The sequence below is a fragment of the Anopheles maculipalpis genome, chromosome 2RL, assembly GCF_943734695.1.
Source record: "Anopheles maculipalpis chromosome 2RL, idAnoMacuDA_375_x, whole genome shotgun sequence".
Lineage (NCBI taxonomy): Eukaryota > Metazoa > Arthropoda > Insecta > Diptera > Culicidae > Anopheles > Anopheles maculipalpis.
Window position 1 is genome coordinate 4519473 of NC_064871.1, and position 27969 is coordinate 4547441.

The following is a 27969-nucleotide window of genomic DNA, read 5'->3' on the forward strand; positions in this document are numbered from 1 at the left end:
ATTGTTTCATTTTTGGGACCGCCTGTGTTGGGTTCATTCAAACACACATTTTACTCTTGCTTTATGATTTTTTGTCTCTTAAGCGATATCTAAAAGGGACGGTACATATTATAAGTGGTACGGCTGGGACGGCACGTAAAGCACACTTTTAACCTCCCCAGAAACTCTCTATCCCACTGGAAACTTAAATGATAAACACAGTAAACAACAATTTTATCTTCTCTAAAAGCTAAGTACTCTATAAAGGAAAACAAAAACAAATGGCAAAAAGTATTCGCTAAAAGCTATAAACTGTAAAGAAAAACTCCCAAAACTATATCGAAACCACCATCGCATGGTCCCTCTGTTTTAGTGTGTAATTACTACTATTGTTACTGCTGCCACCTTCAATATCCTTCTCCCCTTCGTTTAGCACCACAGGGTCACAACCAGATGATCGATCGTATCTCCACGCGCGTTCTCCCCCTTAAATTGCGGTTTACGCATTACGTACGTTGAGTCAAAACACTGTCTCTTTCTGTAGAGCAAGCTTATTATACTTTGTTTTGTTAATAAATTTAACTGCACTATATATGTAGCTATTAAGACGTTATTAAGCAACACGGCCACAACGTGAATTGGATTGTGAGTGATCTTGAGCGAGAAATCCCTTGGACAGATGCTTTCGCGCCCCCCGCCCGCTATTTTGCTCTTCAACTCGGAAGGAGCGGAGATTTTGTTTTTGCCGCGGATTATAAATTACCAGCCTGCCAGTATAAAATAGCAAAAACAAAATAAAAAAAATAACGACGTTCAATAGGCTAGTGAATGCAATCCTTTTCGTGTTCGAGCATGTGCGTCCTCGATCAGATGGCGCTGCTTCGAAACAAGTTGGGAGGGGGTGGCATTAGCAACGAGTAATAAATAGTCATGATTCGCTACTCAATTCGACATAGTGGATAAAGGATATATAGGAATTCTAGTAAACAAAACAAGCAACACAAATATGTATCTTCAACACCCCAAAAAAAAAAAAAAAACCGCGCAGACAAGTAGCGAGAAGTTTAGAATCAATCACATTGTTACTACCATTATACTATAAATATTTGTGTGAGTGTGGCGTACGCTGGCTCGTGTGCAAATGATTGGATCCCGTTTTTGGCCACGCGTCATAAGTAATTTAAACCACATTAAAAATCCTACACACGAATGATGTGTGGTGCAGAAGCAGGTGGCTGTAAAAGACACGCACGCGATCAAGTAAGATAATAGCAAAGCACTAGTGAAATAAAATTTAAAAAATGTCGTTAAAACGAAGGGCTGATTGCCAATGGATGGCCTGCAATTATCACATTCTTGTTACAAAAACACACACACACACACGAAACATTAAACTATTATTAATGTAAACGAAAAAGCAGAAGCGGTGGCAATTATAAGCATATAATGTATTCTCGATTAATATGCGACACAAGACATACACCATACACTGGAGGACAGATAGAGGCAGTGAATGCTTAAAATGGTGCGGCAAGAAGGAACGAAAAAAACAGAGCAATGGAGTTAAAATCACACACAAAAACTATAACTAACGATTACATGTTTCCAATTGAATTGCAATAACAAAACTACCGTGAATGAAGTCAATAAAGTAAAATCAACGCTATATACACAGCTTGTGTTGCTTATTGTTGAGGTTTTGATAGTATCTGAGGCTCTCGAAGATGCAAAGGTGACCCTCTTCTACGAGTCAATCCAGAACCTTGACGTAGGCGTTGATGACATGGACATCTTTGGTGTGAGGCTCTACAGTGCAGCGGAAGCCATGAAGCTGGCAGCTGTCTACAATGATATATGGATTATGTGCAAACATATATAAAACATCTTTAACTCGGATTGTTGAATGAAGGATCCTAAGAAAGTTTTTTGTCATCTCATTCATGTAAAAGATATTGGAAAAATCTACAACAATCCTCTCCAGTAAAGCCGTTTTTTGAGGGACACAAGGTAAGAGGACCTGCATGGGGATGAACGTGTCTATTTGTTCTTCAAGTTAGAGAACTCTTCGAGAATTAGAGGATTTGATCAGCGTCATCAGCAAAATCATTGGTTCGAGTCGTTCATACGTAACAGATATTTCGAACTAGACTAATATCAGTAAGGACTGACTATCCAACTACGTGGTATCTGCAAGTATAGTAAGCCATTTCATGGCCGGCGTGAGCTAGAAGATCGTTGAGCCAAGACGAAGACTAATACCAAAATGTATCCTGAGCTATTACCAAGTTAAATTGCTAAAATCTCATTCCAGAATCTCGTAGAATCCCTTAGAATTACTAAAAAGCGTCGGTACGGTCTCAATAAGTCTCGTAAGCCATTCGATAGCCAGCATGACCTAGCAAGCCAAGAAGAAGGAATTGCTCAAAAGACGTAAGAGTCCTGGCAACTAGTATACTCTCTCATATCCGGGCTATAGTAAAAGAGAAGTAGAGAGACAGAGAGTTCATGTCATGAGAATGACATCGAACAATCCAGTCAAAATAGTTTTTCAAGTTTTAGGGATATCTCTTGAAGTCCAACTAAAAACTACAACTCAAAATATAAAATTGAGATTATCGAAAAAAGTGTCTTTTTCTCAACTCTACACGCTCTAGTGTAAAATGATCAATCGAACACGCAATTAAACCGAATGAAACCAAACAACCGTTGATGGTTGAGTTTCGCTACCGAGGAGTATGCAGCCCGGCAATTCACACACAATCTCAACCGAAAAAACCCTCCTCGAATATCCTTCCTGCAGCACCCAACCGGTCGGCAACTAGGGTGTGCAAGGATTTTCCACCCCTTGTCCTTTTGTTGGGGTTGCTCGCTATCTACGCACTACCACCAATATGTAGCGCGGTGGTAGCGGCTGCCGAACACATGTTCACTTTCGCGCGCACCCCACTACTAACCTATCGAAAAACGCACACATACATCACCATCAAAGTAGTCACCCAAACGTCCTTTTGCGTTTATTGGTATGTGTTTGTGTGTATGAGCGTATATGTAGTATAATTGTTGCCGTTTCCACACAACAACACCTGGGGAGTGGTGGTTGGTTTTTTTTTTGCATGCGCACAACAAACGTGCACACGTTCGGTAGCGTGTATTGGTGAGTGCGATTGGGCCGACAGGACGTACAGCAAGGATATTTCTGTCATTCCCTCTTTTTTCACCCTTTGCACCGTTTGGAGGAAAATTCGGAGGAAAATAAATCCTCCAGCTCCCAGAGACACGGGTTGTAAGTGCGTGTGCTAGTTGTCAATCGCGTTCCAGTTCGCGGACGGTTCCTCCGCGGTCTTCGATAAAATGTGTGTCCGTTGTCGGGAGTTTAGTACGAGCTTTCCTTGGTCGGAAAAGGAGCCGAGAAAACGATAATAAAACCGTTAAAATAATCAGTTCCACATAGTTACGGTGTGGTAATGTCAGACACGCCGAGCGAATTATCTGTGTCCGAATGTTCGATCCGCAAATCCGTGTCATTGCATGATAGCGTGAAAGAGAGCCTCCAGACCACGTCGACGACGAGAGTAGCGGTGCGACGGGGGCAACGATGGAGATCCAAATTATGAAATCGTTCGTCTGAATTCATCTGAGGTGGTCCTCTCTGTACACTGTAAACTAAAGTGAACCGTGCGACTAGGAAAGTCCAAGTGATGTTTTGTTGTTTGTGTGAAGCTGTTGGCAAACGTAATAAAGCGTGAAAATAATCGCCATTACCACTGCGACAAATTGCCATAAACATTGTGTTGTAGTAAAACAAACTTTATGTGTTTTTTTTTTCAATAACCTGTGTAGGGAGAGCCTAGAGTTTCGGAAGCAAAGAATTGCCACATCACGAAAAAAAACAAACCCTCTAACGGGGCGGGCCAGGTGATGTAGTTTTAGGTTGAGTTTTGCTCAGTGCCATCCATTCGCGCATAGTAGGCTTTTTTTCCTCTCGAAACACTAAACACTATCCAACAACACCCCTAAAGAGATGTGTGTTGCTAGATAGCACCGAACCGAGCACGCATGGGCTTGATGGGTGGAAAAAAGTGAACAGTAATAATTGGGTCAATTTTTGGGACACTCTCCGGGGGGACACAACATTCATAACGATTCATAAGCATTACGGAACATTAAACGTGAACATTACACAGTGCCCGGATATCGGTCCCCCTACCCGGTGATGACAATCCGATTGTTTGATGCAGATATCTTCTCCATTCGGACAACCTAGCCGAGTATATCCGCCCCCTCTACCATTCGAATGAGATGCAGCAGTAAAGTACAACAACAACAACCTCGACCACAATTCACGATACACTGTGCGATAATCGAATTGTGCTCAGTGCGGGAGCTATGGAAAAACGTGATCCCGCGAAAGAATCCGTTGGTGTGTAGTTGGACGTTGGCTACGGGTACTGGGATGCGAATTGGACATGCACACATACACCGACACCATGTCATCATTAGGAGGCTTATACGGCTTCTAGAACTCCCGAACTTCCAAAAAAAAGGACTAACTACTGTCCGGCCTGTCAGCCGTCAGTAAACTTCTACTAGCAGTAGTTCGGTTGGCAAGCCAACGCACAACACATCTCTCGGACGGTAATCAATTAACGCAGGTGGATGGAAATGTGTCTATGATGAGACTATCGAAAGTGTCGCCGAAGAAATGTTTTTTTCTTGTCTTATGTTTCGCCGTACTGATATTATTAGTGTTCAACTTAAGGTAAGTCTTAAGCATCCCTGCTTATGGTATCTCCCAAATGAGTAATCCCGTTTTGTTGTGCTCTTTTTACGCAGGGATAAAGATTGGAGTACGAAATCGCCACATGTGCTATATGCGAGAGATGAATACCAGCTGGATGAGACTAATCAGCGGCACGAGGTACTGTACATCTGCGTTTAATATGTAATTAACCGTGTTTAGTACGGCGAGATTAGATCTTTTGCTAGCCTCCATAATGCGATGCTCCATTGACACGCAAGGCTCTACTGCTCGTGTGCTTTCATCCCGTTTTAGCCCTCTATTACGACCGTTGAAGCAGTCGATCCAGCTGATCATGCTGACAACAAGGAGAACGATATCGCCGATTACGGCAAGTCCCGATCGGACGAGCGGCCTAAGGAAACGCTGACCGCTAGCGATCTGCCATGGTACTTCTCGCAGGGTATGCGATACCCTAAGCCAGCGAGACGCAATCGCAAAACGAACAAGCGGCTGGCTAGACTGTTACCGAGTGAAACGTCGCGCGGTGATCGTATCAGCAACCAGCTGATGTTCGTACCGCCCAACTACGAGACAATCAAACGCAAGGGCAAGCTGAAAACGATCCTGCTCTACAACGGGCTTAGCCCGTGGAACGTGAAAGCCGGCCGGGATGTGTTTCTCAGCTCAAAGTGCCCCGTTTCCACCTGCTCCATTACGGCGCAGCGAGAAAAGGCCTCCACCGCCGATCTGGTACTGTACAAGGATCACTACATCCCACCATCGGTTCCCCGGTCGCCGTATCAGATCTACATGATGTACTTCCTGGAGTGTCCGTACCACACGCAGCACGTTAAATATCCGGACGTGTTTAACTGGACGGCTACGTACAGGTTTGTTCCGAGTTCTTCTTGACAAGCACTAGAACATTGGATTTAAAGCAATCTTCATCCAACACAGGAAGGATAGTGATATAGTCGCACCGTACGAGAAGTGGGAATACTTTGATCCTCGCATCAGGCAGGTGGAGCAGGATCGGAACTACGCGCTCAACAAAACGCGCAAGGTGGCCTGGTTTGTTTCGAACTGTGGCGCACGCAATGGACGCCTTCAGTATGCACACGAGCTACAGAAATATATTCAGGTACGAGGAGATGAATCCAGATGCACATGAGTATCTAACCATACCATATCCCTTTTGTTTCAGGTCGATATTTATGGTGCCTGTGGAACGTTCAAGTGCTCCCGCAGTACGGCGGAGCGTTGCTTCGAGATTCTAGACCGTGACTACAAGTTCTATCTTGCCTTCGAAAATTCCAACTGCAAGGACTACATCACGGAAAAGTTCTTCGTCAATGCCTTAACGCGCAATGTGCTCCCGATCGTGATGGGCGCCCGGCCCGAAGACTACGAGGCGAGCTCACCCCAAAAGTCGTACATCCACGTGGACGAGTTCGGTTCGCCGAAGGAGCTGGCCGAATATCTTCACCTGCTCGACCGTAACGATGAGCTGTACAATTCCTACTTCAAGTGGAAGGGTACGGGCGAGTTTATCAACACGTACTACTGGTGCCGGGTGTGCGCGATGCTCCATGACGAGGCCTCCTTCCGGCGGCCTAAATCGTACGACGACATTAACGAATGGTGGCGTGGACCGGGCGTCTGTACGAACGGATCGTGGCGCAATTATAGGGCACGCAATCCGGAAAAACCGGCAGCCGATAGCCGATGAGCGGAAGGCACAACATAGAAAGGCGATGAAGATGTATTATAGCAAAGTTCCTTTCTTTTGAATTTAAATGCTTGTAGGAGAGCTGCCATACTAAGACAGACAGACAACGGTTGCAATAGGGTCCTGCGAGATCCTTGATGCGAATCTTTGGGTATTTATTTCTTAAGGACGGTTTCAGTTTTACCAAGTTACTTAGCAGGATTATTTATCACGATTCAGGCGTGTACTAATCGTCACATTCCGTTGACATGACGTTGGGGTCATGGCGGTAGGAGTTGCTCATACAGTATTAGTACGCGCGCGCGACTAGCTAGAATAGAAGCATTTATGGGAAATGTGAAGGTTAAGGTGGAAGTGTGCTTTACGTTCCTTCCAACCGGTGGATGAAATGCACAAGGAACTCTACTTAGCCATCGAAACGATTTCAAAACTACTACTAAGAGCGTCTGGTCTGAGAGGGCGGCTCCGCGGCTGTAAGGAAATTATGTTACTTAATCTATTTTTCAAAATATATTATCTTTTGATCGATGTAGATAAAACAGAACGTGAGACGAGGAATTGGGATTTTTCTTTTTGGGACTTGATTTAATTGTGAATTTCAAATGTGTTGATTTTGTTGTGAATGTAATAAGGGAATAGTTTGTACTTATGGCACGTAAATCTCTAACGAACTAAATGCGTATACAGCAGCAGAGCTGGGTAATTGTAAGCCAGCGATTAAAATTGGCAGGATTTCAACTTTACGACGAGTTCTTTGATCTCGTTTTGGGGCGCATTCTTGAGTAGCTTCATCAGTATCTTACGCTTAAGGGCTCCTGCCTCGACCGATTTAGAGAGCTAATAAGAGAGGGAGAGAGAAAGAGGGAAGCAAGAAGTATAATGTTTGTGGCTCGCCTTTTTGACGCGAATTCCTGGAATATTGTATGCATTTTACAAAAAAGAAACTCATTTTTAATGGTGGTCGTAGGAGAACTCTTACAGCCTTAACCCAATTTTACAAAAAGAAATCTATAATACTTCTCTTTGCTGAGCAGCTTTGTAAAAGGCAATATTCTTGTACATATGGCATTGTTGCGAAACTTGCAACATCGCATCGCAGGTGGTAGGTCTGAAACCTAGCTTGGCTAGGCTTTAGCAAGGTTAAGGTGCTTCCTTACCCATATATTTTTCTCATCATCTTCGGGTGAGTTTTGCAATCATAGAACTACATTCTCTAGAATGTAGTTCTATGTCCGGAAGCTTATCCTCCGTTTGAAGTTCCCAACGGTTTCTCCAAATAGGGAAGATAACATACTTCTGGTGCATTGAAGAGTACAAAAAAATCGTCTTAGACCAATAAGTGCATCTCACACGGAACTTTTGTTTAGTTTAGCACAATTGGAAAATTTGACTTAATTTCAGGCCAGGTCAAACAATTCGCAAGGGATTCCCAAAGAAAAACGATTTAAGGTTTTAAAATGGAGTTTTCTCAAATGGAAGTACCGGTGATCAGGACAAGAATTGTGCTTTCTTGACGATCAACAATTTAAGCCTATCGATAGATGGTTCGTTTGGACACACGATCGTCGGTAAGAAAATTTAGTAAAACGATTCCATTTTTTTTTTGTTAATGCATACGTTACTGTAACCGTTCCTCACATCCACCAATAGCACTTACCTCGTACGCTCGTTTAATAATGGCTGTGGGCATACCCGCCAACTTGGCTGCATTGAATCCGTACGATTTTGGACATGCGCCCCCGGTGTATCGGTACAGAAACGTGACCGTTTCCTGGGTAGGATCATCGCTATCTTCGTTTTCCACCATGCAAGCCTAAAGAACGAAACGAGATGTAAGCCATAGTTCTTCTTCTCTGTTCTATTATCCTTCTGTCTCCATTTCGCTTACCATATGTCCAAGAACAACACGCGGATCATCGTGGAAACTGTCCACCAGATTGTGGTAATGCGTCGAAAACATCGTGCGACATTTCAAATCCGCCAGAAAGTGTACCACTGAACCAGCGACAGCCGTCCCATCGTATGTTGCCGTTCCGCGACCCAATTCATCCAACAGCACCAGACTGTCGGCGGTCGCATGCTTCAAGATGGCGGACGTTTCGTTCAACTCCACCAGGAATGTGCTGTGTCCGGCCATAATGTCATCGCTTGCACCGAGTCGCGTAAAGATACGATCGATAAGCGTCATTCGGCAGCTTTGGGCCGGTATTCTCGATCCGATCTGTGCCATTACGGCCAGCAAACCAACCTGTCGCATCAGTGTACTTTTACCGCCCATGTTTGGGCCGGTAAGTAGCACCAAATTGGCTTTACCTTCTCCACCACCGATTGCTATGCCGTTCGGGATGAAATTCTCTGCCGCATCGCTCGTAATACACGGATGAGTTCCTTCCTCGATTTCGATGAACGATTTGTTGCCCCCGTTTGCCGGATCGTCCTTATCGAGCAGTTCCGGAACGCAGGCGAGTCCTTCCGAGCGGGCATATTCCGCTAGGGAAGTTAGCACATCGAGCATGGCCACCAGATCGATGCATCCCTTCCACATTTCGTAATCGCGCGAGAATCGCTCAAAGATTCGGCGAGCCAAATCTTTCAGGACCGTTTTCCTACGTTCTTCCAGCTGCATCATCTGCTTCAGAAAGTGACGCGTTTCCTCGGTGTAGAATCGTTTCGCACCATTCTTGCCAGATTTGGTACCTTCCAGTGTGTAGTCGCTCGTCGCTTTCTTTGCTCGTGCTTCCGGAACTTCCAGCTGGAAGCGTTTCTTATCGTTTCCGACGTATTTCACCGTGCACCCGAAGAACTTCCCCTGCTGCACGAGATAATCTTCCAGTTCATCGTTTAAATCTTTGATTTCCTGTTCGATGGCGTCGTACTCCGCATCGAGCCCCTTCTCCGGTACGATACTTCCGCTCTTGAGCGCATTTTCGTGGTCGAATGAGTTTTCAAAGAATTTTATCTGCTTTTCCATCGACGGGAAGGCGCCCGGTGGGTTGGAGTTCGCCTTTTGAGTTAATCGAACGAGAAGTTTGGAAGAAACAGCCGAAAAAAGCTTCGGTAGCGATAGCAGAGATTCGAATCCTTTCAGTGTGGCGATGAAATCGCGCATTTTTTTCTTCCCGTACACGTGCTCTTCGTACAGAATGGCCCGTTTGGCTGGATGATTGTGAAGCGCCAGTCCAAACCCGTGGATCTGAGCTAGATGTCGCTCCATGTCTGGGAGTTGTCCAAGAATCTGGCGAACGTCTTGCAGCAGATCGACATTATCGATCAACTCTCCGACCGCTTCCTGACGCTGCAGAATCTCCTCCTTAATGCAGCTCGGTGCACAGACCCAGTTGTGGAGCAACCGTTTACCGAACTTGGTGCAACAATGGTCCATCCGGTCCACCAGAGAACCTTCTGATCCGACGATCTTCAGATTGTTCAGTGTTATTGAATCCAGCACCATGAAGCGTTTCGCTTTGGCAGCTCCAAGACGCTTCTCAAACGACTCGTTCAATGCTTTGCTTTCATCAAACGGGACGTACTCTTCAAAGGTGGCCAACGAAAGTACCTGCTGATCGAGAAGACATCGCTGCAGATACCAAACACACCCGCCGAGAGCTTTCAACGCAAGCTCGTACGACTCTTTTGGCGTTAGCCCCAAACTATCAGCCTCGTCTATCATGGTGCGCAGCACCGGTGGCCATTTGGAGCCTTCCACCGTCGATCCTTCTCCGTAGATCGATCCCGCAAGATACTTGAGCGTGGTTTCACCCGACCAAAATTGACTGCCTGTAGTGAGCGCTTCACGCTTTACGTTTGCAAGCAGAGTACGCAGGATGCGCTGTGTTCCCTCCGACATGGTGCTAGCGCCGGCACGTTCATGCAGCACCAGCACCGGTGGATAGTGCGACAGGAATGTAAGGAGACGTGATTGCTGATTATCATCTTCAAACTCACCGAGATGGAACAATCCGATCGAGGTGTCAATGAAGCAAACTCCGTACCGACTGCCCGCTCCTTGTCGGACAGTTTCCGCAAGGGCCAGCATGTACCGTGGCTGGTAGTTTGCAGTGATGCTAACCTGCTGCCCGAACACCTCCGTTCCCATCACGGTTATCTGACAAATCTCGCGCCGAACCACCTTGTCGTACTTGCTGTTCGTACGCTCGGTTTTACAACGTTCCTGCATCATATCGGGTGTTTCGGTTTGTTCGACTCGAGCCACCTTAAAACCCTTTTCAACGAGCGTGGTCGACATACGATCGTAGGCCGCCTCGGGAAAGCCAGAATGTGCGAACTCACCCTTCATGAAGCTGAAGCCCAGCTCCGTAACGCCAACCTCCGCATCCATGTGGTACAGTTCGTAAAACTTGCCCACCTTGAAGAACAGGACACAGTCGAAGTTTTTGCTCTTCAGTATCCACCATTGTCGCATGGCCTGTAAGCGCGGAAATCAGAAATTGAGGGATTTTATGTTAAAATTGTTTCATGTCGAACCAAACCACCGCAAGCGCAAACTTACCGGTGTCAGTGTACTAAGATACGAATCAGGCACGTACAGCGTTCGGCCATCGTACTTGTCACTGCCGGGCCGATTACCGTGAATGTCTTTAATTTTGTTCGGTTTCAAAAAGTCCAGCTTTTGGTGTGTCCAGACGGTTGGTTCGTCTAGTGCGGGACCCGGTTCATCGATCGTTTCATTCAATTTTTCTAATTTTATCTTTTTCTGCACCGGTCCATCTTCCGATGCTTCTTTCACCTGTTCCTCGGACTCGGTCGGTTCATTTGGTCGCTCGAAAGCGGACAGCAACGTGAACTGTTTCGTTCCCGTCTGCTCATCATGGTCCTCGAGATTGTTATTGTTCGGTTTATTCTCATTATTCAGACCACCGGTGTCACCATCCTCGTTGTCGGACGTATCGTCCAGCATCAGCACACGACGACGCTTCTTTTTCGTTGCAATCTCTTCTTCTCCCTCATCTTTCACGCTCAACTTTACCGGTGCAGGTCGTTTTTCCTTGCCAATTGATTCTTTTTCCTTTTTAAAGATGGATTTTGAGCTTTTCGGAGTACCACTGGTTTGATTGTTCAACGAAGGCCGTTCGGCAGCAGAAGCAGATGCAGCAGCAGCAAGCGCACTCGTCGGGGTTGATGGATTTGCCGGTTTTTTCGTACTTGCGGGCGACCTAGCGAAGTAATTGTGCAGTGTGTTGGGAGAGCTGGGGAACTTTTCCTTATTTTTGGACATTTTGCAACGGAGAACACACAAGAAATCACTAAAAAATCGTCACTCGGAATAATAGGATCCACCACCACAAGCACGAGCAACAAACCGCGCGACTTTTTGTTTCGGCGTTTGACGTTTGACGCGCGCTTTTTCAAACGGCCAAGGTTTGCATAGCAAAGATGGGGTGTGTGCTTATCTTAGACGAAGACAAGGACTCTAATTTTTTTATTATTTTGTAATATCCTGTAGCGTTAGGTCCACAACCGGTAACATTGTGAAGAGTTTGAAAACGTCAGAGTAGATTATGACCATTGGGCATGACAGTGTGCTGCGCAACTGTCATGCTAAATAAAGGACATTCGTTTTTGGATCGTTGTACAGACAACATCTACTGCCTTCTGTTCTTCCGTACTTCCGCCCTTCCGTTCTTCCGTTCAGTACTTACCTTTCCGATCTTCCGACGTTCGACAATCACGTCAATTTCTGATAGTGAGTTTATTCGATCCGTAATAACGGTGAGAAAGTGTCGTTATTACATCTCAGAAGTGGGATACTGCTCCGTGCCGCCGTTTGTGTCATCTTGGTTTACACCATGCCCACCCGTGATGAAATGCTGTGCGTTCTGTCGAACGCGGGAATTGTGGTTCCCCCTTCCGTTACCATCACCCAGATTCGGAGATTGTTTGCTGAGGCCATGGGGATTGAAACCCCACCGTTAGCAGACGAGGAAGCTTCCACTGAAGCGCTTTTGGTAGACACCACCAACACGTGCCCGTCCGCCATTTTGGACGCTTCCAGTGCTACACCCGCTAAGCGCGATGCCGCCATTTTGGACGCTCCAAGTGACGCGCCCGCAACGTGTTTCCCCGCCATTTTTGCTGATGCCACAAAATGCGATTATGTACATGAGAATGTGGATGAAGAAAATAACTTGGTTAACAACCGCGACCCGGCTAACAAATGTGATTCGGCTGTTGTGCAAGATACCCCAGATGATGAAATTCGCCGATTGCAACAACGTTTGGAGCTGCTTGAGCTGCGTCGCAAGATTCAGGCTTTGGAACATCAAACTGAATGTGCCTCATCACCGGTCGCTGATCTGAAACTCGACAAAACCATCGAACCCTTTACGGGAGACGACGAGAGATGTATCATCCAATGGTTAGACGATCTCGATTACACTTTCTCCTTACATCGGGTTAAGGATGCTGATAAATTCGTCCATCTTCGTCGGCTGCTTAAAGGATCAGCAGCTATCGTTGCACAGTCATCTCGTGCTACTACTCTGGAACAGTTAAAGGAAGAACTCGTCTCAACCTTGAGTGTGCCGCCTACTATTGAAGCCGTTCTTCGGCAATTGCGATCCCGTCGTCTTTCTCCAAAGGAGACTGCCTTGCGCTATGTCCTGGACATGCAACGTATCGCCAGTCGTGCTCCCATTCCGGAACCCGAACTGATCAATATTATCCTCGATGGGCTGGATAGTCCATCCCTTACTGCCGGCATGCGGTTTATGGCAAACAACGTGGACGACCTGAAGCCGATGCTAAAGACATTCGAAACCGTTCGGACCCGAAGAATCCTCAAGCCGACGACGACATCACCTTCTGTTCCGGGTAAGGCTGCTGCCTCGACTAGCCGAGAAGCAACGCCAAACATCAACCGGTGCTACAACTGCTCGGAGTACGGACATCATAAGAGTGCCTGCACCCGCCCCAACCGACCACCGGGGGCTTGCTTCAAGTGTTTCCAGATGGGGCATAATTACAAAAATTGCCCAAAAGCTGTCGCGAATGCTGCCACACATCCGGATACTACTGCTCGCGTTGTGACTGATGGTACTGAAGCTCTGACGCTAGGCGAGTTACAAGAGGTGAGTGTCTCTTTTCTTAAATTAGGAAAACCGGTTGTGATAGTGAAGGGTATTCAATCTCTATTTGATACAGGTAGCTCCGTAAGTTTTATAAACGAGTCTATAGTGCCTGTTGAACTTTTAGCTGCGTTGGCTCCGTCTAGATTTCGAGGCCTTGGAAACTCTTTACTTTATACTCGTGGTCAGGTGACGTGCCGTATAAAATTCAAGCAGGTGATCCTCAATCACTCCTTTATTATACTACCCAAGGATTCTATGGCCTGGCCAATAATTATAGGTAGAGATTTGCTTCCTTCACTTAACGTTTATCTTACGCACTTTAAGAATTATCTCTCTCTCACACAATCCCCTCAGAGGGGAATCGGAATTCAGAATCAGAATTTACTAGATGAAGCAACCAACGAAATTTCTGCTATTGATGTTTATGGATTAGAAACTGAACTTGATGTTGGTCCCACATTATCTTCAAAAGACTCCGCTATTGTCTTATCAATTATTAAAGAAAATTATCTTAACAATTCTACTCAGTGTACTCAGTTAACGAATTATAAAATGAAAATTAACCTCACTCATCAGACTCCTATTTTCACTAAACCTCGTAGACTCTCTTATGGGGAACGGAATCAAGTTAAGGAAATCGTATCGAAATTACTCGAGGAACAAGTTATAAGACCAAGTCATTCCCCTTATGCTTCGGCCCTGGTGCTCGTTAGGAAGAAGAGTGGAGAAATACGGATGTGTGTGGACTATCGATCGTTAAACAAGATTACTGTAAGAGACAACTACCCTCTCCCATTGATCGAGACTTGCTTAGAGCATCTTAGTAACAAAAAGTTCTTCAGTTTATTAGATCTAAAAAGTGGATTTCATCAAGTACAGATGGAAGAATCTTCTATTCCTTACACTTCCTTTGTCACTCCTGATGGTCAGTATGAATATACGAAAATGCCCTTCGGCCTTAAAAACGCTCCCTCCGAATTTCAGCGCTTTATTAATTTGATCCTCCGCGAATTCATCGATGATGAAAAGGTAGTAGTCTACTTGGACGATATTATAATTGCTTCTGCCGATCTCTCATCCCACCTGGAAACCCTTCGATCTGTTTTGAGAAAAATCAAACAGTCCGGTCTTGAACTTCGGGTAGACAAGTGCAAGTTTGTGCATGAGAAGTTGGATTACCTGGGGTACCAAGCGAGTGCTTCGGGTATCCGACCGAGCGACAGACATATTGAAGCTCTACGAAACTACCCGATGCCCTCGAACACAAAACAACTTAGAAGATGCTTAGGATTATTCTCTTACTTTCGACGTTTTGTCCCCTCATTCTCTTGCATAGCTAAACCCCTTACCGAATTACTTCGAAAGGATGCTATCTTTAACTTTGATACTAGTTGTCGTGAGGCTTTTGAGACGCTTCGTGAGAAGCTCATTCAATCTCCCGTTCTCGCCATTTTTGACCCAAAAAGGGAAACCGAGCTCCACTGTGATGCCAGTTCGTTTGGATTTGGAGCTGTTCTGTTGCAAAAGCAGGATGACAAGAAACTTCATCCTATCGCCTACTTTTCGAAAACGACCTCGAAAGAAGAAGCGAAGTTGCATAGCTACGAGCTAGAAACGCTTTCCGTTATCTACGCACTTAAGAGATTCCACACTTATGTCCATGGCCTTCCTTTAAAAATATACACGGATTGTAACTCATTGGTTGAAACCCTAAAGAATCGTAATGGGTCTGCGAAAATTGCTCGATGGTCCCTTTTTCTAGAGAACTATGAATATACCATCCATTATCGTTCCGGAGCATCTATGGTTCATGTGGATGCATTAAGTCGAACTGAAGCAGTGGGTGCAATTAGCGAATTGGACCTTGACTTCCAGCTTCAAGTTGCTCAATCGAGAGACCCTGCCATTGACTCGATGAAACGTAAGCTCGAAGCAGGTCCCGTTAATGGATTTGTCTTGCAAGATGGGTTGGTCTATCATCAGTCTTCCTTCTATCCACTTCAATTATATGTACCTCGGGAAATGGTGGATAATGTCATAAGATATAATCATGAAAAGATTGGCCATCTCGCCACTACGAAGACCTTTCACACTATACGGCAGCATTATTGGTTTCCGCAAATGGTGTTTCGTATTGACAACTTTATCAAGAACTGCATAAAGTGTATTGTCTATTCAGCACCCTCTAGGACAAATAATCGTAACCTATTTAGCATCCCGAAAGTACCACTACCTTTCGACACTTTGCACATAGACCACCTGGGTCCATTGCCTAACACTGGGTCTCGCAAGAAATATGTTTTAGTCATTATAGACTCCTTTACTAAATTCACAAAGTTATATGCTACCGCCACCACTAATACTCACGAGGTATGTGATGCGCTCAATCAATACATGACCTACTACAGCCGACCAAAACGGATTATTAGTGATCGAGCAACGTGTTTCACTTCAAACCTTTTTAAGGAATTTCTCGAATCTCACAATATATCTCATGTACTCAATGCTACAGGCTCGCCCCAAGCGAATGGCCAAGTAGAACGCGTTAATCGTGTGCTACGTCCCATACTAAGCAAACTGTCTGACCTTACTGATCATTCTGATTGGAGTTCACATTTACGATCTGCCGAATACGCTCTTAATAATACAGTCCATAGTTCCACGGGTTTCCTTCCATCTACTCTTCTTTTCGGTATTGAGCAACGTGGCTGGGTCTTGGATGAGTTACGAGAGTTTCTTGATTCCAAAACAACAGATGTTAGTCGTGACCTCAATCGTATTCGTTCAGAAGCACAGGAAAACATCAAGACATCCCAAGCCCGAAATGAGCAGTATTTTGCAGATAGGAACAAGCCAGTTCCTAATTTCACTGAGGGAGATTTAGTCGCTATCAAATATACTGACACGAGCGGTGTCAACAAAAAGCTCAACTGTAGGTTTCGCGGACCCTATGTAATCCATAAAGTTCTTCCCCATGACCGATACGTAGTTAGGGATGTTGAGGGATGCCAAAATACACAAATGGCCTACGATGGCGTTCTAGAAGCTGATAAGCTTAGGAGATGGGCCAGCAATATGTAATCACGATATCGTTAAGTCAGGTAGAATTGAGGTCAATCCTAGGTCAGGATAGCCGAGCTGTAATATCCTGTAGCGTTAGGTCCACAACCGGTAACATTGTGAAGAGTTTGAAAACGTCAGAGTAGATTATGACCATTGGGCATGACAGTGTGCTGCGCAACTGTCATGCTAAATAAAGGACATTCGTTTTTGGATCGTTGTACAGACAACATCTACTGCCTTCTGTTCTTCCGTACTTCCGCCCTTCCGTTCTTCCGTTCAGTACTTACCTTTCCGATCTTCCGACGTTCGACAATCACGTCAATTTCTGATAGTGAGTTTATTCGATCCGTAATAACGGTGAGAAAGTGTCGTTATTACAATTTTAAAAATATTTGTACACATATTTCCGTTCGAAATTCGTAAAATATTTAAAATGGATATATTTTTCTATAGAAGCACAATAAAAAGAAGTGAAAATATCTTAATTTAGCAATAAACAGAAAGACAACAACATGCGTAAAACGTTGCGCAAAAGACTGTTGCAAGGTTCCGTCCGATCGTCCTGTCATGAACCAAAACAGTTTTCTTCGTGCGTCGAGTGCCGGTATTGCTGTTGTGAAGGATAACGGGTGAAAATCTCGCTAAACACTCGATTACTGTACTATATGTAAGTGATGCAAGAACAAGAACAAATCAGTGAGCAGCACGTACGCGGACCTTTAAATCTCAAGAATCTGTGCAACATTGTAGCTCGCACTTGAGCTTAGGTAACCAGAGACAATGCATCGCGGACGATCGTGCCGATCATCGTTTGTTGAAGGTGGTTTAGTAGTTAGTAGAATGCATCAATCGATCAATCAGAGATCCTGTAAAAAACAGAACAATATCGATAGCATCAGAAATACCAACAACATCAAAGCAGATATGCAAGCAGAATATGGTATTGTTTGCCACGTAGTTTCATTAGAGTATCGTAGTATAAAAGCGATTGTGTGTCCAAACTATGAAGTGAGAAGTGTTGTGATCAGGAATATTACGACTGGAACTGTCGCACTGTGTTGGCAGCTTCCCAGCGTTGGTCTGCAGGATGCAGACTGCGAGCAGCAGGTGATCTTTCCCCAAAAAGAGCAGAGCCTACCTTATTCTAGTTAGGTGAGTAGAATGGCTAATCAAATGGTGCTGGTTCGACTAGATACATGAATAGCTACATCAATTAAACTTGCATGATCGTTTTCCCCAAGTTTTGCCATAACTTGCCACATCCGGACATTTTTAAGGTTCGTCTTCTTCAGCCGTTTCACACAAATTGAATTCAAATTCTATCAACATGTTGTAAAACTAGAATTCTAGGGTTTTACTCATTTTATTTTATTTTTATCCAATTTTTTCTTTCACACAAAACTACTCAGCTGTTTCTTTCTGATGAACAAACTGGTTTTTTTATTATAAAATGTTTAAAATTCGAGTTTTGTTACTTTGGTACGGTGTAGTTAGTTTTAAGTTGTTTGAATTGCTTCAGCTGCGTCAACGAAAAGCTCAACATTATTCATAATTAAATTAGATCATTAAATTTTCACTATTTCCTTTCAATAGATGTCCCTATTATCTAATAACACTTTCTCCACACGCTTGTAGTGGTGGTGTACGAACATACGGGTCTTGGTCTTCATTCTTTGGGAGGGTTTGCAATCAGCATCATTATCATCATGTGGTGGTAACGTTCAACATTTCCCTATCGTTTGTCTTATTTAGCCAGAAAACGCGAAAAACACTCGTGGTTTATCGGCGCTTTGTTAAAATATATGATAGATTAGATTGTCATTAGCCTATCGTGTTTTGCTTAAGAGAAAATGTTTTGTCTTTTTTTAAGTTTCTGTTTCGTTTCATATAAAAAACAAACAAACAAACGCTCGTGTCCTTTTACCACACGCAAACCGCAGCCACCATCGTACGATGTGAGCCTGTCAGCTCAACTGCCAGCTTTTTATGGCGTTGGATGTGTGAGAGAGAGAATGAGTAAGAGGAGTAGTTGGTAAATTAGAACAAATAAAACCTAACTAAATAGGTGCATAAGGACATAAAGACTAGAGTCAAAATTGTAGCTAGCGACAATTGCTTGCGCTCTTCGATGGGTTAGAACTAAACATTGGAACTAAGTATCAATTAATAATGGGGGTTTCTCCCAACAACAAAAAAGAGTGCTACAGAGGGAAGAAGGGTAGATAATTAAATGTCTTTTAAGAGTTTAAGGAGTATTTCGTCCTGCTGGCTTACGCGTATTACGCGGGAGCGACCTCGTCTCACAGATCTCCTCTTTTTTGTTATTGCACTAGCTCTTGTCGACACATATCGATCCTCTATGTGGTGAGTCCTTGAGGTAGTTTATAAGGCACAATCGGGTCTGGACGTTTCGAGATTGGTAGAGTTGCTACTAACATGGCACCCGCGCATCCAGCATTCCAGGATCGAAATAAGGTCTTACTCAGAGTTTTACAGGTCTATACAAAATATTGTCTTACTATCACAGCTAGGGAACAAGTTTTAAGTAAATTGAAGGAAATGAGAAATGTGTGCTTAAAAAAAAACTGGAACCGAAAAGAAAACGTCCGTTCTGTATCAATCAATTCTCGAAAAGGGTTAAAAACTCGTCAATTTTGCTTAAGAAGAAGAAAGACAGCAACAGCAGCAGTTGTGAACCCTGTGCGTGCCCACGGGATCGGGTTTCGGCACTTTTGGGGCTTTGTCTTGCGGTAACCTCGATATATCCCACAATAGTGCTTCTATTAGTACTAGGCGTATATGTATAGATGTGTATATATAGTTAAATCGTTAACACTAATGTCTTTTTTCAGTAAAATTTCCCAGCGTTGCCTACCACCGGGCTTGGCTGTATGCATTCTTTAACCGTCCGTTTTTTTTTTTCTTGGTGGTAAGACTCCACCCATCCCTCCATATTGTAGTCACGACGAGAAAACATCGGGGTCTTTTAAATGTCTTTGTCAGATTGTTTGGTCGCTGGCGTTGTTGGGTCATCCGGTTTCGTATCATTCGACTTGCTGTCGGATTTTGACTCTACCACCTCACTAGGAACTTCACGCTTCACGCTGGAGGGTTCCAGTGCTGACGGTGCGGCTGGCGCGGAAGTTGATGCTGAGCTACTAGCGCCTGACTGTGCCATTGCCGCCACTGAAGCTGTCTGGTTGAAGAGTAGTGCGGCCGATTTGTGGTGGGCAGCAAAAGTTTGTAACAGCGAGGGCAGTGGACCCTGTCCTGTAAGATTGGCCAACAAGTTACTGGCCTGCTGCTGTTGTTGTTGTTGATTTTGTTGATGTTGTTGCTGTTGTTGGTGGCTTAGTATTGCGGCTGCCTGCTGTTCAGTAAGTCCATCCTGCTTGGCAAGCTGACTGTAAGAAGTGCCCTTGGAGCGCTTCCGCTTCGTATCGGGATCGCAAGGACTTGGCGTTCCCGGGTGGCGATAGGACACGTGCTTTCGTAGCGCATCCTTGCTTCGGGAGACATGCGAACAAACAGTGCATGCGTAGCTGTAGAATGGAGATTAGGAAAACGGTTAATACATGCTCAATTCCTCACTATTCAGATAAATTACTTACCGGACATTCTGATGAGTTTCCAGATGAACTCGCAGATTGTACTGATTGCTAAGCTGCTTGTTGCAAATGGCGCACGTGGCGTACAGTTTCGAAGATGGTGGCTTCTGAGTGGAAGGTTGCTGTGGCGATTGCTGATGCTGCTGCTGCTGCAGTGCAACCACCTGCGACGGATGCGTAATGTGAAGCGTTTTGATAAGATTCTCGTTGGCACTACCGGGCGAAGGTGTCAGCGCAAGAAGCGAACCCGGCGTTGTGGTCGGTGACGAAGCGGTCCCAATCGACGTCGCCGTAGCGATCGGGGAAGCGCGTGTGTTCGTGTTGGAAGCAGCATTCGGATGGGAAGACTCTAGGCTAAAGTTTTCCGGCGTCTTTGAGGCACTTTCGTTCGTGAGGAAATGGTGAGCAAGGTACGGATTTTGCGTGGTGCTCACGGGCGTTACGGTGGGCGGTTTGTTGAACAGATGCAGCGGTAGCTTTGCACCTTCGGTGGATTGTTTAAGCGTTTCGAACAGATTTTCGGCAATCTGTTCTAACTTTTTTCGCTTGCTGGTAGCCGTATCCTGGGCGCTGAGAGTTTTGCGCGTGTTGGATGTTTGTGTGATGCGACCCGCCGCATCCTCCTGTCCCGGTGTTTGGGCGGTTGGAGTAGACGGTACGGAACCGTACGATTGGTTCAACTGATGGATGCTATCGGAAAGATCTTCCTCTTTCAGCTTCATGCCCAACAGCAGTGGCCCATTGGGTAGTTTGCAGTCACGGGAGCTATCGTTGCCGTAGTTCCCGTACATGGCCGAGTCGATGATTGCGCGACTATCGCCAGGATTAGTCAAGTGTGGCGAGTGTTGGTGCTGTTGCTGATGTGCAAAGGTTGGTCCTCGGATCGGTGTAATAGCACGGTTCAGGTGATGCTGTTTCTCCTTCATGAGGGCGGTTTCTGCGTGGAGATTAAGTTCGTTCATCTTGCACAGAGCTTCAGCGGACAGTTGTTCGTTACGATCGGCTTCAAATCGTGCATAAAGATCACTCGATGTAAGAGACTTCCCCACGAGCGTGTTGTTGTTGGCGGCGGTGCTGGTGTTGCCGGAGAAGCCATCGTTATGATTGTTAGCTGCATTAGCACTACCGTTCGATCCTCCATTTGATCCTCCGGAGTTGGTGATCAGATTAAGGGCTTGCGCATTGTTTCGCATTTCAAACACCTCCGACCCAAATCCGTACGGCCGGGCGAAGAAGTTGTCCACCGGCGAGGACACCTTCATCGAATGGTAAGGTGAAGGTACGTCAGAATCCCTCGACGATGAAGCTTCCGTTGACGGTGTGCTCGATTTGTTGGGATTCTAAGGGGAGCGAATCAGCAATGTAACTCACTTTTGAATGCGACATTATGCTATCAAATATACTCACACTATTATTAATGTCGGCCAATCCTTTAATGCCCAGCGTTTCGGCCAGCGATAGCAGGACGGATATTTGTGCCTCGTACACGTTCACCTCGCCCGAGTACATGAAGGTTATCAGTGCTGCAACGGCGTGGTAGGATGCACCGGGCAACACCACCACCGGATACTGTGCGCCATCTAGCGTTCGGAACAGCTCGGAAAAGAATGTACTGCACGCACTCAGCACAACGCGATGCGCTTTGATCTTCTGCCCTTCCGCCATAAGCGTTACGTCGGTAAGGTGTGACTGATCGAGCAGCAACGGTAGCGAACTAAGTAGGCTTGCCTGCGTTACACGTTACGTTGTCATGGAGAAGACCACAAAATAACATTAGTAAATGTTTTTATGTTTACACAGAGAGATCAAGAGAAAAAAGCGGGCTTTCTACTAACCTGATGATTGTGCCATCGAAGGCAAAACTGCTGCGGACTTGAACTGCCTGGTCCTCCTCCTCCTCCACCACCACCTCCTGGCATTCTTCCACCTCCACCGCTACCAACACCTGCCGCTCCTCCGGTGCAGCTACCGGGGCGACCTCCAAGCGGGTGCGTGTTTGCGGCGTCCATTTTTAAAAATAAAGGCCAATTTTAGGTCACTTGAACGGACGGAAACGCTGCAACGGGGATGCCCGAAGCGCGAAGGAAAGAAAGAAAAAAAAGAAAAGGAAAGCACGCACCAAAGCACGCGTCAGCGATGCAGTTCTTTTCCAACGATCGGACGAATCGGTGTAAGTGTAAAACAGTTAGCCCTTGATCGATTGATCGATCGCTCGCTAGCTCGTGTCCGTCCTGATCTTTGGGCAGCTGTGAGAGCTTTCCGTCGCTATTTTCCGATCGAGTGTCGAGATTGGATGTGGTGAGTGGAGATCGGGCGTCATTGTGTTTGTGTGTGATTGTTTGTGTGTTTATTGAAGAATACGTCGGCACCCTCGACGATACGCACCAACCACTTGTTGTAAGCCGTGCCGTGAGAATGCTCGCTCGAAAGCAGGAGGAACTCGTACCGCACGGCCGGAGACAGTAAGATTGCCGGTGGAATGTCGTGCTTAGCGAACGACGACTTGATACAACTACCGCCGAAAGGAAAGGATTTTGCGATCTCGCGCCCTATTACAGCGATCTCTGATTGCGGAAAACGGAGAGATCAGCGACAGAGAGCGAGTGCAACGAACGAGAGCGAGAGAGCACTTTCCATCAGCCATCACTGATCGTGTGTCGGAAAATTTGGACACGATACGCTCGCGGACACGTTCGCCGAAAGCAACAAAAATAACGCCACCAGAGTATGATGGGGAGGCGTTGGTGGTAGCTGCGGATGGGCGCGACGCACGTATGGTTCGGTGTTATTTAAGCGGAGGCAGATTTTCTCCACGCCAACGATCCGCAAGGCCCACAATCGTTGGGTGATTTATACGGGATGGCAACATTTCTGGGACGCAGCGTGTAACGCGATCGTACGTCTTGGTGGCGAGGGAAAGTGGCAGTTGTGCAAGAGGGAAGGGCGATACACGGAAGCTTGGTTGGTCTATTTTTTGGGTTCTTTAAATCCCACCTCACACACGAAACGAAAGTCGTCATTCCAGGGCAGCAGCACAAGACACAATAGGACTATTTTTAAATGCCAAATGGGTAACTCAATTGGCACTTTGGTGTGTACAGAGTATAAGATTTGATCTTTACGTACTTCCTGCCGAACACCAGAGGTCTAAAGGCGAAGACCACCTGCTCGTTCCGACCCGACCCGATCCAAAGGCGCGAAACAGGCGAATCATAATGAAGGAAAACACCACAAAGCGAACCACCAATGATTGACAGCATCAAGCGCCACCATTCCGTCTGGGACGTTTGCTTTGGACATCTCTCTCTCTCTCTCGGGGACATAATGCGCTTTGGGAATGATTCTTCCCCAATTTAACCGCCTGATGGAAGTCCTGCTGTCAGCAGCCATATTTGTTTTGGAAAACCTTGTCATACTAATCTCACACCAAAGACCTCAAAGCCGCGGGATAAGGTTTTCTCCCATGCCTACACACACAAGGAAAATGGTCATTGTTGCACGGGAAAGGGAAATAACGGTGTCCCGCGATGTGTTGATCGTCTTTTACGACCGTAACGCGATGCTGCCACTTAAAGAGACAAGCGAGCGCGTGACAAACGGGCTTATAAAAAAAAACACTCACACACACACACTTAAGAATCGACCATTGGACAAAACAAATCCTTCTGTAACGTGTGTGAGAACTTGAGAGAGGGATAGAGGGAGACCCAGAGAGGGAGGTGATGGTGTACAAGGGGTTGTTTTTATTGCTCCACCATATGCGCGATCCGGATCTCGGACGGGCGGGGCACGTTGGAAGGGATCTCTAGATTCCCGCGATCCGACGACGGGAAACCGGGAGGGAGGCAGGACTGGCCAAACCGAACAAAAATACCAGCACCAAGCGGGATGGAAACCGCGAAATCTGGGGGTGCCATATCGAATCGGAGGAACACATACACCCCGAAACAATGCACATACCTTGCGACACACACACACATACAAGTATGGGGAACCCTTTGGCAGGCTGCTGCTGCTGCTACGGCTGTTTGGCTGGTGTCCGCCACACGAATCTGCCAGCCAGCCAGTCAGCCAGTTTGTCAGTCTGTCACGGCGGCGCACGGGATTTGTATTTTTAAATTTTCCATGCTCGTCTTACTGGCTCTCGAAAGGTTGCTGGTGGTGGTGTTCGCCCCATTCCGTGTTGCCCACTGTGCCGTGTTGCTGCTGCTGCTGGTTGATAGAATTTCTTAAAATAAATCTCCCAGAAGACAAAAGCTGATGATAATGCGGCAATCGTACTGGTTTTTTTTTTTTTGTTTGTTGGCTCGGTGGGTTCCCCTTCCCTCGTTTGCTCGCGTGTGAGTGTGTGTGAGGTGTGTTTATGTATGCGAAACTCCGCTCTTTGCGTCGTCCCGTTGGAAAATCAGCGTCTTACAGCAACCTTTCTTGTCTCATACCTCCCTCTTCCCCTTACCACCACCCCACACGGGTTTGCAAAACGTGGATCAGGCCAGATCACGAGCGAATGTCACCGAACGCGACGAATCTCCACCGATATCAAACGAAACTCAGGCGGACAAGCAGATGATGTGAGTGTGTCATAGGTGGTGAGCGAACGAAAACGAGAGACACTCAGAGGGACGACGGAAAGCTGCTGGGGGCGGAAAAAGGCGGGTTAATGAGTAAGCAGCAGGGCAATCGCCAACAAGTACGCAATGGGTGGACGCGAACCCTGTTTCGTAGTACGGAATGTCCGAATGTTGACGATCCTTGCGTGAGACACGTACGTACGCCATACGCAACAGTGACTGTATCGTGTCTTATTTACTTTGATAATTATGATAAACAAGTAGATTTTAGAGGAGAGAATCGTAATTTATCTTGAACAATGTCTAATGGCTTTGGAGGCTAATGGCTTAATGAACTCCAGGGCCGAAACTAATTGATGCCACGTTGTTGCATAGTTACTTCTTGCTACGGAAAAAATGATTCGGAAGGGATATGAATTTGGTAGGATATCATGAACATAAATCCATGACTTGATCCAGTCGAGATATAATACACGACTAGAAACTTATGTCCACCAGAAAGCGGAAGCACCGCAATATATTGATCCTCGAATAACAGCGTTTCCAGGAATAGAGTTACCTCAGGTTAACTATTGACCTGACTTCATCTTGATGAGATATCAATTCACTCACTCTTAACCTTAGATCTTGTTCCTCCAGGTGTGACTCTTTGCTGGAAAGGAGAATTTTACACACAAAACTTGATCACACATCTGTCTCGATTCTTTCCACACGTATCACCAGGCTCTGTACAAAACTCTTTCCAACGAAAGAGCAACATTTGGCGCGTGCTGCAAATCAGCCCAAACCTCGACCAAAATCCCCGTTTTCCACCCAATGGTCGATGACCGATTCTCCACAATTCGAGGAAGTTGTTGAGATGACCCCAAAACACGGTACCGTCACCAACTGCATGGGGGGGGGGGGGCGACTGCTCATCGTATTCCGCCATAGTGCACGAGAAGCAACGACGGCGAGAGCCTTCAAGAGTCCAGTGTATTTTTAGGACCCCCACGGTAGCCATTATTCGGCGTCACCACCGTTCGATCACCAACCACGATACGAAAACTCACGCGCGCTAGCGTGTTTGTCTCTTTTTCCGTGATTAGATTGCTATCTGTTTATGCCCGGCAGATCTGCGCGGCAACTGCCAGAAGTGGCGACAATCAAGGGGTGTATGTGTGTTTGTGTATGTGTGTGTCTTTTTTTTTTTTGTTGGTGGGCTATACCGCATGCACGCACTTTCTTCTCGCCACGTTCCACGTTGGAGGGCAGCGAGAAGGATCGAAGATCAAGCAAGTCGTCACAAGGAAAGGTGACGATCAATGTGGGGCAGACGCGATAGGAGATGGCATTATGTCACATCGCGCTCTGGCAAACGATCAATCACGCACGATCCGTTTTTCGTAACCGTGTTGTGGAATTGGACATGGACACACACACACACACACACACACACACACACACACACACACACCGCGTGAAGAGATCGGGTTTATGACATTTAAATTAAAAGCAGCGTGTGTGTTTGTGTTTGTCATTTTACGGTTTTAAACATTTATATGAGTTCCATTATTTCCCAAGAGTAAGGACCCGACAAGGCGCCAATATGTGTGTCTTCCGGCTTTTTTTTTTACTGTATTTGCTGCTACTTCTGTTTAACGCCAGCGCACTACGTGCAAGGCCCTAGCACGGGGTGTGTGTGTGTGTGTGTAGAGTGAGTGTCCTTTAGCGCGCGCGACACAATCACCCTAACAGAGATGGACCACCGTGTGCCGGTTAAGGCGAGATCGCACCAAACCCTGCCGTGCCCCGTGCTACTACTTTTGGCCTCCACGAGCAGCCAAATCGAGCAATCGGTTCGCAGCCAAAAAGGCACGACACGTATCTGCACGCCTGAGTGTGTGATTTATTTGTCATGTTGCTGTTGTTGATGTTTTTGTTATTGTTGTGGTGGTGGTTGTTGTTGTTGTTGTTGTTATTGATGGTGGTGGTGCGCGCAAATGGATAAAGTAGAATTAAGTTTATTTTTAACCCCCACTACTACTGCTGTCTCTTTGCCGTGTAATTGAATCAGCCCAAATCAGCCTGCTCAAAAGTGGCAGCCAGCAGTAAAGAGTCATGAGAGCGCAAGTAAGTGTGTCCATCTATGTGTCTGTGTGTGTGTGCGTGTGTCTAGAGAAGAAGGAAATCGGCAGCGAGGAAAGAAAAATTCCTCAACCAATGATCCTCTGAGCTCTGTGAGCATCACAAGTGTCAGGGTGAGTCAGGGCAGACATCCAAATTGCAATTATCATCCCCGGTTGGAATCTGTCCATGAGGTCACGAAATGGCACGGGAGCATTGAAACGTGGCATTACATATTTTCTTCCAAATCGCCAACTCATCGCCATGCACTCCTGGAGAAGCAAGAAGTGATTGCATTTTGAAGAATCCTTCGGGAAATTGCAATCGAACCATTCACTCTAATCACTTGTCTGTGTTTCTGTTGTGTTTGGAAATTTGGTGGACGTGTCGTCTGGTCGTGTTGGACATCGTGGACTAATGATAAACTGCAAACTTACATTGATTTCCTTTCGGGGTCGCTTTAGAACGTTCGCTGAGCGGCACACAGTCGATGCATATGAAGCACCGTAAACACCGCAAAGTCACCAATCCTGAAAATCTGCTTACACTACACACACATTCGTTCGTCAACTGGTAGACAAACAAAACAACCGATAAAAGAAAAAATAAATCTCCTAACGATCAGTCCATGTTTGCACACGTTTCACAACTGATACGCACACAACGCGGAGTGATTGGAGTCTCGCGCCGATCACGCAAAATTCCAGCTCCGCAGCGCTAACACGTGTTCCAGGTCTCCAGCGGTGGTTCACAGTTTCCACAGACGGACAACACAACCGAGACAGATGTTGCTTTTTTGGTGCGTTTTTTTCCTCCTTGATCTCGCTTGTGGTGCTACAACTACTTGATCGTGTGCTTCGTGCATCAGCGATCGTACATCACTGGTCCTGACTCTGGGTTCACTGCTCGGTCCATCACAAGCCCATCACCGATCGTGTCCGTCCACGAATAGTGCGCACTTATATCACATGCTGATCCTCTTGTTGTTTTTTTTTTTGCTTCTTGTATCAAGACCGAATGTAGTTTCGGAATTCGGTGTTCGGAGGTCTGATCCTCGTTTTGCGTACACAAGATCTTAATCCAA

General features: G+C 45.9%; 4 protein-coding genes across 4 annotated transcripts; 2 read left to right on the top strand and 2 right to left on the bottom strand.

The window, feature by feature from the left end:
• Positions 1–4637: 4637 nt before the first annotated feature.
• LOC126559810 (glycoprotein 3-alpha-L-fucosyltransferase A) lies at positions 4638–6449 on the top strand. The gene is given in 5 exon segments (XM_050215983.1): positions 4638–4738; positions 4813–4960; positions 5033–5610; positions 5678–5861; positions 5925–6449. Coding segments are annotated over 5 exon segments (1524 nt in total). The 5' UTR covers positions 4638–4649.
• A 717-nt stretch (positions 6450–7166) lies between these two features.
• Positions 7167–11699, bottom strand: LOC126559682 (probable DNA mismatch repair protein Msh6). Its single transcript, XM_050215850.1, has 4 exons — positions 10960–11699; positions 8338–10875; positions 8107–8262; positions 7167–7286 (listed from the first exon to the last, which is right to left on the bottom strand). The coding sequence occupies exons 1-4, from the start codon at positions 11683–11685 to the stop codon at positions 7167–7169; spliced, it is 3540 nt and encodes a 1179-aa protein (XP_050071807.1). The 5' UTR covers positions 11686–11699.
• Positions 11700–13066: 1367 nt separating this feature from the next.
• Positions 13067–13622, top strand: LOC126560003 (uncharacterized). Its single transcript, XM_050216164.1, has 2 exons — positions 13067–13537; positions 13611–13622. Exons 1-2 carry the CDS (start codon positions 13076–13078, stop codon positions 13620–13622), a joined length of 474 nt encoding a protein of 157 aa, XP_050072121.1. The 5' UTR covers positions 13067–13075.
• A 5964-nt stretch (positions 13623–19586) lies between these two features.
• On the bottom strand, positions 19587–22268 carry LOC126559733 (protein abrupt). The gene is made up of 4 exons (XM_050215906.1): positions 22044–22268; positions 21616–21936; positions 20212–21548; positions 19587–20142 (listed from the first exon to the last, which is right to left on the bottom strand). The coding sequence occupies exons 1-4, from the start codon at positions 22215–22217 to the stop codon at positions 19587–19589; spliced, it is 2388 nt and encodes a 795-aa protein (XP_050071863.1). The 5' UTR covers positions 22218–22268.
• Between the last annotated feature and the right edge of the window lie 5701 nt (positions 22269–27969).